This window comes from Dipteris shenzhenensis, chromosome 25, assembly GCF_047967505.1.
Source record: "Dipteris shenzhenensis isolate YYH24624 ecotype China chromosome 25, Dip_SZ_1.0, whole genome shotgun sequence".
NCBI lineage: Eukaryota > Viridiplantae > Streptophyta > Polypodiopsida > Gleicheniales > Dipteridaceae > Dipteris > Dipteris shenzhenensis.
In genome coordinates this window covers 32,848,349-32,860,105 of record NC_141620.1, presented here as the reverse complement: position 1 = coordinate 32,860,105, position 11,757 = coordinate 32,848,349, and the positions used below count along the sequence as shown (strand labels likewise).

Genomic DNA, 11,757 nt, shown 5'->3' with positions numbered 1-11,757 from the left:
AGCCCCCCTCTTCGGGTAGTAGCTGGGCTTCTACCTTTATTGCAACAATCACCAGCAACTTCCATGGGATACAACTCTCAGAAGAATCCAAAATTAACGTTGTCAATGCCTACCAGAAGCGATAGGGATCTGCCAGAGGAATATGTGGTCTACCTTCAATCTAATCTCCCCTATCTTGCTACTCTTTATTCTGATATACTCACATCCCTACCTAACTCCAGTACTATCCTCCATACCTTTCCAGAAATCCATGCTAATCTATATTCCTTGCCATGCCTCTTTGCCCATGCCTCTCAACACTATCGCCTAATCCAAGAATCTAACTCCTATCATGTAGTTACACCTAACTTTTTTCCAACACTGGACAATCCATCCCTTGAGGATTATCAAGTGGCTTAAACAATTTGTCTTGCTCTCCCTCCACTTTCCACCAACATCCCTACTTCTAACTTCTCAAATTCACTACTTGCTTCGACCTCAAGCTTTTCCCCTATAACCTCTTCCTCTCCCCCAAGACCATATGTTCCTCCAATCTCCCTTGAGTTTTCAATGGAAGACCCCATTAATGATTCCATCAATGAGCTTCAAGAATTGGATAATCTAATTCGCACACCCACAAGGGAGATGCAACAAGATACAGATAGGATTCCCATGCCTGGTAATCCCATTGGTGATTTTTGGAGGCAATACCCAAACATGCAGTCAAGAGGAGGATGGGACCTCTCGGGAATTTCAACGAGTATCTGCTAAGCACAAATCACTCCAAACATCATCATGAAATTGGAGCCACAGCCTGCTTGGTGTAGACTGAAGGTGCTCAATGAAAAGTACCTCCTTGAATACATGTCAGCTCCATCTTCCTTTCGCACGCATCCCACATTTGATGTGGTGCCCTGTCGCTACCGGTGGGATGCTCATCATCATGATCCAGATAATGCAGATGCTCCTCACAATTGGCCGTTAATCAATAGAAACTCTAAAATCAAATGGATAAGCCAAGAAACACTCATCTGAGCCTTGGACAGACATGCATCAATTATGCAAAGCAGTTATGAAAAAACACTCAAGGAAAGTGCAAGATACAGTGAAGCCTTAGCAATCATCCTGGTGGTTTCCCTCACCATTGACGACCATTTGGCCAACCTCAGCTTCAATCCAAATCAACAAATAGATGCTCAAACAACAAGTTGCCTCTTTCAAAGGGCCATATCTCTTCAAGGGCATTATGTGTGTTTGTTTGAAGAAATGGTTGACACTGGCTTCTTAAAAACTGAGCAAGCAATCTACAATGTTCATGGATTACAAGGAAAAGATCGAAAAGAAGCTTGCTCCATTTATCACTGCCACCATCTTTACCATACTCATTGGGTAAAGACAACTGCATCACAACATCGTTTGCAGACCCAACCATAACCCGACGGGTAATCAAATCAGTCCAGAGGAGTTGTTAACCCTGTGGCAACAAGGGCCAGAAGTGTAGTCTAGGGCAACAACTATGACAGCATTGTGTGTGTAGAGTAGCGGCAAAGCTCCACTTGTAATATCTTGAGCCTGAAAGATAGTATGATAAATATTAAAGGATGAGGATAGCCAAAATCCTCTCTTACACTATCGTGTTCTAGCATGCCCTTACCCTTGCACTCTCTACCCTTGAACTCCATCCTCCTCCTCCTTCCTCCCTCTTCCTCCCTCCTCCTCCTCCTCCTCCTCCTCCTCCCTCATTCTTCTCCTCCATCTCCTCCTCCTCCCTCCTCCTCCTCCTCTTCCCTTCTCCTCCTTTCTCCTCCTCCTCCTTCCTCCTCCTCCTCCTCCTCCCATCTCCTTCTCCTTCCTCCTCCTTCCTCCTCCTTCCTCCCTTTTTCTCCTCCTCCTCCCTTCTCCTCCTCTTCCCTCCTCCTCCCTCCTCCTCCTCCTCCTTCCTCCCTCCCTTCTCCTCCCTCCTCCTCCTCCTCCTCCCTTCTCCTCCTCTTCCCTCCTCCTCCCTCCTCCTCCCTCATCCTTCTCCTCCATCTCCTCCTCCTCCCTCCTCCTCCTCCTCCTCCTTCCTCCTTCTCCTCCCATCTCCTTCTCCTTCCTCATCCTTCCTCCCTTTTCCTCCTCCTCCTCCCTTCTCCTCCTCTTCCCTCCTCTTCCCTCCTTCTCTTCTCCTCCTCCTCCTCCTCCCTCCCTCCCTTCTCCTCCCTCCTTCTCCTCCTCCCTTCTCCTCCTCCTGCCTCCCACTCCTCCTCCTCCTTCTCCCTCCCTCCTCCTCAACCCTTACCCCTCGAATCTACGAAGGAGACTAGCTCTCCACTCCTCAACCTTGGACTCCTCTTAAACCGTGCAACCCCCTCTGAACCCTGGAACTCTTAGTTAAGCTCTCTCAACCCTATCCCGCTTTCTAACCCTGAAATCCCCTTCTAAACCCTTGAACTCCTGTGGAGGTGAGAGCCTCCATCAATCGTTATAATCAAGCCCTCTTTCTCATTCACGCATGCATGAGATATGCTTTCCACGCTTTAGCCTACACCTCTCACTGGAACACGACTCGAGGACCTATGCTACACTTGTGAATACCTATGCTACAATGAGCAACGACACGACTGAATGTGACCAACACCCTCAGAACCTGCATTTGGGTAAAATAGAGACAACACTGAGGAATTGCAACAAAGTTCATGTTGATCACTCAGATCAAATCCACAGTCCAGTGCAAGATAACAAACACATTTTAATAGCGCACGCAATTCTAAACCCCTTCTTGTTGATTGAATGAAATCCACACTACAACTAAATAGCAAATGCAGTGATGAAGACCAGCCAAAGTCAAATGCATAAAATTACATCTATCGATCATAGAATAGAGTGCCTACAAAGTCAAATCACACGAAAGGTATTGCAAACTGGCCATAGAGCATATAATAGAGTGTCTGCAACCCATCCTTGACTTTTTTGCATTAACTTCAAAGCACACCTCAAAAGCAAATGCAATGATAAACATAACTAAAATGACAATTCTAGCAATGAGCTCTATTGTGCAATGTTGAGTATCAGAAAAATGGGAAGTCTAGCACAAATTGATGTAATTATTACAATAGTGAAGCCACATACAATCCACAACAAGCAACCCTATTTCGCAGAGAATACAAAAATGTAAGTGCAATCTTAAAGCTGGCACTCATAGCAATCAAGAAGCTGCAAAAAAAAGAGCTAGTCTCCACAACCTGCAAAAAACTAGATTGTGAAATCCCCAATCCAACACTGTCCTCCACTAGAAGAACGAAGCACAGAAGGAAATGATTGATAAGCCTACAAGCACAACACTGTAGAAGAGCTAAGTAAACATAATACGCCTAGCAAGAAAACAATAACAAGCTAAAATGATTGACACATGCTTTATAAGAAGTATTGCCAATGAATCCACATAGCAATGATTCCGAGGAAACACAACTTATTAGAAACAAACGACATGCAGAGCACAGTCAATTTGACTCACAAAGCGAAGTAGTTAGACACAACCATTGAAATTCTACATCGATTTCATTGGTAGCAAGTGTCACACATTCTCGCAGGCTCTCCTGGTCAAAACCGAGATTCCTTAAGAAATCCAATCACCTCATAGCAACATTACATTCATAGCAAAACTCTCACAAAACAACACATGCTCTCCTCCCCTAAAAAGACACTCTTTTTGAGATTCTTCCTAAGATGCTTCGAAGATTCCTCTTTGTTTAGAGAAACTATCTTTTAGCATTCTTGTCTAAAAAGGCCATCTTCTATTAGCAAACCCAAGAAGACTACAAAGTTTCTTCTATATCAACAGAGCTTCCACGTCCAACAGCAAAAGTACTCTTTTACCAAATGATAAAACGAAGAGCAGCATTCGAAGCAGACTAACAATCGATTGCATACTAAAATAAGTACACCACTCTATGAAATGACCAAGTAAATAGGACTGCATGATTTGAAAGACAAACTCAATATGTCAACCCACCAATCTTCTTGGAATTAGTTATACAATTCATACTTCAAGCATATACCTAGATGAGTCTAGGAACATTCCCAAATTCATCCTCTAAAAACACAACATAGTGCAGTTTCAATCTCATGATAGTCACTCATAAGATTGAAAACCATAAACTCCATCACGCATAGCAAGGACTAGCTACTATGACATCTCATCAACGCCCAACAGTGGGTGTAGACCATAGTACAAAAATATGCTCACACATACAAATCCACACACCCACACATACTTGAGCATCCATTTATACAAAGTCTTCATACTGAGTTTCTGTCCGCACTTCGAAGGTGAAGGGCAGACTCAACCATGATGAAGGCTAGCACTAAAGGAGAAGGCTAATCAAAAAGTAGTCCAAAATCTCTTCATTCAAGCTACAATTGCTTGTGAAGTCTAAATGATTTCATTTTAGTCTCTCCCAAATGAGCATCTAAATCTAGCTGATAGGGCAACACACCATTTAAGATAGAAAAAATTATCGCAATACCAGTAGGTTGCAACTTGGACGAAAACTTCACAAGGTGAAATTTGCATGTCCGCTAATACGGTAGAAGCATATACGTAGATGAATCCAGGAACATTCCCAAACTCATCCTCTTAAAACACAACATAGTGCAGTTTCAATCTCATGATAGTCACACATAAGATTGAAAACCATAAACTCCATCACGCATAGCAAGGACTAGCTCCTATGAAATTTGCTGGACTTCTACATGTTTCTCAACACAAATATATTCATGATATTCTTTCACGACATCACATGAGCACTTGCAATTCAACTCCAATGAAACCAGGGGCCTCTTCGCTTCTGAATCAAATTCCCTCCTCTACTGCTGAATCTCCTACTTTTCCTTACCGCAGCATAGTTGGCAGCTTACTATATACAATGGTATGTTGCCGGCCTGATATCACCTTCCCTGTCATTGCTTTATCTGAACACAGCTCTCATCCCTCTTCCACTCACTGGCGACTTCTCAAGAGGATTCTCCAGTATCTCCATGGCTCTCCAGTTTTTGGCAACGACTAGGACAATCTTCCCTTCAAATCCAAGCTTATTCCGATGCAAACTGGGGGACAGATCTCCATGCTGGTCGTTCTGCCACTGGGTGTTGCTTTCTTCTTAATGCCACAGCCATTAGTTGGATTAGCAAACCACAAAAGATCATTGCCTTGTCATCAACCGAAGCCGAATACATTGCTGCTTCTACAGCTTCTCGCGAAATTGTATGGCTTCGTCGACTCCTTCCAGATCTCTCCCGTTTAAAGTCAGACGAGTCTACTCTTCTATGGTGTGATAACCAAAGCGCCATTGCTCTTGCTCGTTATCCCGTTCTCCATTCTCGTAGAAAACATTTCTCCCTCTATTACCATTACATACGAGAACTTGTAAAGTCTGGTGTTCTCCAGTTGCTTATCTCCCTACCAACGATATGCCAGCTGATATCCTCACAAAGCCTCTACGTCCTCCTCGATTTCACTCTCGGTCCTTTCTTAGGTGTACATCCTTCCTCTTTTCAAGGTGTCACATAAACGAATCACATAAGGTGTTGTGTTTGAGGGGTGGTTGATGACATGTCAACCACGACACCTCAGACACATCATTTCCACACAGAATGTGTAGTGCATTCTTTGCACTCAACTTGCACAAAACAAGCATATACCTAGAGGAATCCAGGAACATTCCCAAACTCATCCTCTCAAAACACAGCATAGTGCAGTTTCAATCTCATGATAGTCACTCACAAGGTTGCACAAAACAAGCAGCTAGTTCACCGAATTGGTAGATAGATCATCCCTCAATCATAGGTGATGATTGAGGATGATCCATTGTATAAGAACGACCTTGATCATGAGTAATGCAATGTATTCCTACGTGCATCTACAGTGTATTGTGTCTGTGTTTGCGTCACCTACAGTGTATTGTGCCTGTGATTGCGATCTGTTTTCATCACGATGCAGCCAGCAACAGCTGTCTAATCCCCTCTGTCAAGTTATCACTTGCAAACAATCAACACGAAGCAATAGCCTCAAAGCCACTTGCAGCTCGCGTTGATATTCACTACATACAAGCAACACAGGAGCCTAGAAACCACTCACACCAATTGCAAGCAATGGAGCAGCCTCAAAGCCACTCATAGAAAACAAAGACGACCCCAAAGCATAGGCCTCCCAAATGCAGATGCAACAAACGAACGCAGGACACAGCAATTGATGCAGCAAGCTAGGAGAGACTGCTATCATTAACGGGAAATAAATCGCCTCTAACCCACCACTAAATTGTCACAGGCTCGAGCACATTCCCCCTGGAGTAGCCAAAAACCCCAACTCTTCACTAAGAACTTGCCCATGGGCACACTCGAGCACACTCCCCGTAGATAGCCAAAACCCCCGACGCTTCACTAAGACCTTGCCCATGAGCAGGCCAAAAAGTAAGTAGTTAGAGACTGAAAATAAATGTAGGTTCTCTGCTCTAATTTCAACAAAGCATGTCATGGTTGGACTTATTCAGATGGTCCTACAGAAGTCGCAAACTGGACCGTAGCAACATTTTGGAGTTGTTCTTACAAATCATCTGTGAGAGTGTTCGGACTCTTTGCAATCATCTTACAATGGTGTCGAAATCCTTATAATTCCAAACGTTTTATTTTTTCAAGAGGATACAACTGCAGACAACCCTTTTGAGGGTGCATCTCGATTTAGTCCAACATACCATGCGTCTTACCTGGGGAGATCTTTCATCCTGGTGTCGGAGCCTTTGGAGCTTGGAAGTCTACATTCCAAGTCTAGATCATTCCTGCTTAAGTGCAATAAGAGTTACGCAGCACATGACCCAATTGCAACACATCAAGTTATATTTTATGGTGGGGCAGACAATGAATTAATCCTCATAAATTGGGAAAACTGGAGCTTGGCAATTCTTCACACGAGAATTCCCATGCTTTATCTTTATCAGGGTATTGAGGCTCTCTGCAATACACTTGTTCATCTCCCTCATTGCCATTTAAACTATTCTTCACACTGAGTATTCCCATGTTTTATCTTTATCCGGGTATTGAGCCTCTCTGCAATACACTTATTTGTCTCCTTCAATAGCATTCTAGGATTGTTGCAAAAGATCCAAGACCAAACAACCTTTTGGAGGATGAAAGTGAGCTTCAGTCTATAGCATCTCTACAATCTCATCCATCATAATATGTGCCTTTTGCAAACCGAAACTTTCCATGTCTTTTCAGCATAGAAGCCTCTGGAACCTGAAGTGTCTTTTGGAAGTCCATGCCACTGCAACTTAGGTGCAATAAGAGGTCTTCAATAAATCTCTGTAAGTACAACATGGAGTCCTTCATGAAAGGCCACACCTTTCATTCTTCTCTTCCTGCACTGGAGACCCATTAATGGCTTGAAATCTTCATCCAGCAAGATCTTTACAGCACATCAGTACCTGTGGAGCTTGGAAGTCCATTTTCCAAGTCTATACCATTCCTGCTTGGGTACAATAGAGTCACGCAACATGTCCCAGTTGCAATGCATCAAGATAGGCCTGACAATGAATCCTCTCTCATGAACTGGGAACACTTGACGTTGGCAATTCTGCACACGAGTGTTCCCATGCACTAACTGTATCTGGGTATTCAGCCTCTGTACTGTATACTTCATCTCCCTCAATGCGATTTAACACTCTTTGATCATCTTCTTGCAAAAGATCCTGAACCGCATAATCTCTTTCAGGATCCAAGTGATCTTCTATCTCTAGCATCTCTACAATTTCATCCATCACAATATCCGCCTCATATAAACAGAAACTTTCCACTTCTTTCAGCATAGAAGCTTGTGGAAGCCGAAATGTGTTTTCTATGTCCAGACCATAACAACTTAGGTGTAATAAGAGGCCCCCAATGAATCTCCCGAAGTACAGCACATCAAGGCGCCTTTCATGGAATTCTAGATCATCAATTCTCTCTTCATGCACTGGAGAACTCATTAATATGTGAGGCTCAAAATTTTCATCAAGCAATATGTTTCCAGTTGTGATAGCACATAGAACATGCTGTCCATGCAGAAACTGAAGTCCACATGCTACCCCTACAGCAATCCTGTAACAAGTCCCCACATCTAGTGGCACAAGGGGTTCATCAAGAGGGTTCTCTAGCCATCTGTCTAGTGATCCGTGCACATGAGTGTACTCGTATACAAACCAGCATTGAGAACAGTGGATGCAAACAGCTCGCAGATGAGCAATGTTGCCATGCCTCAGATTGAACATTTGAGATGTCTCAACCCAGACTTTTCGTGCCTCAAATAGACTCTGTCTGTGATGGACTAGCACATCATTTCCTTCAGAGAGAGCACCTCGGTAAATAGAATCCTGTGTGATCTGTGGAAATCTTAGAGTGAAGCCATGTGTTGCCTCAGAAAGTTCTTGGTAGGAGATCGTAGGAGTGGACAGGAAAAACTCCTCATTGGACAAGCATTCCAACAGTCGTTCAGGGCTTCTTGCTTTCATAAGAAGCAGCTTCAATTGCCTTAACATCATGGTAATGCTGGTAAATGAAGGGCGTGAAGATGGATTTCCTGACCAGCATTTCTGAATGAATTCATTCAAGAAACGAGGACAATTTGCAGGTAATTCTGGCCTAACACCGTTTGTAACCATCTTCAGCAGTGTAGTTCCGGATGTCGTGCCTTCAAATAGGTGTTTTCCATTCAGACAATATGCAAAAGTCATGCCGAAACTGTAGACATCAGCCTCAAACGAGTATTTCAGCCACTCAATGCCATATCCAGTTCCAATCTCCTTCTCGGGAACCCAAACTTCGGGTGCCATATAGCACATTGCACCCACATTTGATATTGCATGGCACCTGTCACTGGCTAAACGAAAGTTACAAAGCTTCACCCGTCCATAACCCTCCTCTATTAATCCTTTGCAGGAGCACATTGGCTCAACTAGAACATTGGATGGCTTGAGATTTCGGTGCAATATGTCCATGGCATGGAGATATTGCATGCCTCTTGAAATCTGCAGCATCAAATCGACTAGCACAGGCAACCGTAGGGGCTTGTTGAGCTTTCTCTTTTCCAACACCAAAGACGCAAGGTTCTTCTTCACAAGCTCCATGACCAGATAGCACTTGTTATGTTCAGTATCGACGCACCATCCTATCAGCTGAACGATAAAGGGACATTGCAATTCTCCGAGCATTGCTACCTCATATTCAAACAAGTCTTTGCTGGTATCGCAAGGGAATTGCTTGGCTGCAACCTTCATGCCCAACCAAAAAGCTTCGTAGACTGGCCCGAAACTACCCCGACCAATCAAGCAAGGTTGAGAGGGGAAAGTTATATCTTTTCTGGGTATACGCATGATTTGGGGAACGTTTCTGTTACCGAACGACGTACTCACAGTCTCAGATGGAAGCGTAATTCTTTGTAACAAGAAATCTGCTGTTCCATGTTTATGCTTTTCTTCGACATTCATGACTTTTTTTCTTACGGTATGCATCCCATCGTACTTTTGCTTCATCTCTGTTAAGATTGAAAGGAGATGCCGGCGGTCGTCACCTTGACTCCTGATAAGTTCTGAACCTTCAGCTGATAACTCTGCCAATTCCGCATAGCACTCGGCAATTTCCAGGCGGGTGAATCGAGCCCGAGAGTCTAAGTCGACCCCGCGAACGCTTTGCAAGGCGAGCTTCAATCCAGCGATGCACCAGGCGAGGTCGTGGATATGAACATCGAATGCCTCTGTTGTGAGACCAATAGTAATAGCTTCCCTCCACCAGTCGGGACTGCCACACCTGTGGATGAAATGCTGCGCCTCTTTGATCACACGATAGAGTTCCTCAATGCCTTGTGGTGCACTGCGCAACTCCTCGAGGATGAGCGAAACACCATCGTAGCTGAAGAGTACGTCAGAACCGGATCTATGCTCCTTCCGAACAGACCACCACCTGGAAAGGGTCTTGTCGTATAAGGCCGACAGAGAGTTCCATCGTCGAGCAGGAGTGGATGAAGAGGCTTCTGAGGGAGGCCAAAGGATGGTGCCGAACAAGCGATCGAGTTTGGAAGAGAAATATAGGGAGAGAGCATGAGACTGTGTGGGATTGAGCTCGGGGTGATGTTTGGGGTCTCTGTGATGGAAGGGGGACTGTCGTAGGGTGGAAGCGAGGTGGGCGAAGAAGTCCATGGGGGTAGAGAAAGATCGATCGATTGAGGGAGTTGGGAGGATCACGGGAGGGCGATGGAGAGGAGAATTCTGGAGTGGAGAAGGGGGGGGGGGGGGAGCTATGGCGATGCTGAAGAAAGTAGCTAGCTATGGCGATTGAGAAGCTCTGGCATTCGTGAGCTGTGGGTGGCTATGGCGAGTGAGGAAGCTGAGGAAGGAGGAGCTCCAGCGATGGAGGATTGGAGGAGAGAGGGATGCAGAAGCTCGCGAGCTATGGCGATGGAACAGCTCGCGAGCTGTGTCTTGTGTGGCTATGGCGATTAAGAAGTACAATCAAAGATGATGAAAACGACGAAGACTATGCTAACCTCTTCTCATTTTTCTTACTTTTTCTACTTAAAAGTCAATGCACACACTTCTCCCTCGTCCACGTCAACCTTCACTGCCCTCTGGCCTCTCTTTGCTTTGGGCTTTGAAATTATTGGCTTAAAGGCTATAGTCATGAGTCCGTTTTGTTGCACATGACAAAAATTCTACTTTTGCCTTTTTTGCTTGTCCCTTTCTCCCTTTCTCTCTCTCTCTTCTCCTTCTTCTTGGTTGCTATTTTTGTCCCCACCCTTTTCCCTCTCTTCTTCTTCTTCTTTCTTGCTTGCTGTTTTTGTCCCCACCCTTTTCTCCACAACACGGTCGGTTTGAAATTCGTACGTTAGCAAAGCAGGGCCGGCTGTCCGTCGACCATCTCAAACTCTTTGTGTCATCCATCCTCTCTTTGCCAATTTCTGCGGCTCCAAAGAAAACCAAGAGTAAGTTAAAAACAAGATGAATGCTCACAATCATTCATAAGGCCTCTCTGAGACAGGAAGTGTGGAAAGTTGAGAGAGAGAGAGAGAGAGAGAGAGAGAGGGGGGGTGAGAGAGTAGAGGATGATTTTTAGGGGAAAGAGAGAGAGGGGGAAGTTAACCTGTAGTTGCATATGGAATATGTCCAAATCTGGGATAAAGGTTTTGTGAAAATAAAAAAGCATAATTTTACTTCTTGAAGATGAGTTTCATTAGTGGTGGAGCTCTCTTCAAGCTACAGAGTCTTTACAAACAATAAAAAAACTCCTTGGAAACTGCCTATGTGTGAACATAGAAAAAAATTGCAACTTGATTTAATTCCCAATGCTCTAATTTGAAACTTGACCCTAACCTAGGGCTCTAATTCTAATTTTTAGCTTAGCCAATGTGAAAGGCTGTTGCCAAAGAGTAGATGTTTTTGTCGATTTAGTTAATTATAATATTTTGGAGTATAAGCAATTGCTTCCTTATGAGATGTGTGTGTGAGTTTTTGTTTTTCAAATAAATAAATGAGAAAAATATATATAAATAAATAAACTCAATTGATTTCATGCTCATGAGGATAGAAGAGGTTACGTGGTGCATTTTGAAATAGCAATTTGCACGACGTCACCCTCTAAGAGCGCTATTTTCAACCCAGAGAGACTTTGCTAAGTAGGGGGGTGTACAAGAAGACTAGGATTACCTTGTGCCAACCACAAGAAGCAGTTTCTAGTGGGGGGGGAGGGGAAAGACTTACCTCATGCCAACCATAG

General features: G+C 44.1%; 1 protein-coding gene across 1 annotated transcript; it reads right to left on the bottom strand.

The window, feature by feature from the left end:
• Positions 1-6,619: 6,619 nt before the first annotated feature.
• On the bottom strand, positions 6,620-10,467 carry LOC147885769 (uncharacterized). The gene has a single exon (XM_087397006.1). It carries the CDS (start codon positions 10,182-10,184, stop codon positions 7,557-7,559), a length of 2,628 nt encoding a protein of 875 aa, XP_087253132.1. The 5' UTR covers positions 10,185-10,467; the 3' UTR covers positions 6,620-7,556.
• Between the last annotated feature and the right edge of the window lie 1,290 nt (positions 10,468-11,757).

Coding starts and splice junctions, on each gene's coding strand:
- LOC147885769 (XM_087397006.1), bottom strand. CDS start 10,184: ATGGACTTCTTCGCCCACCTCGCTTCCACCCTACGACAGTCCCCCTTC.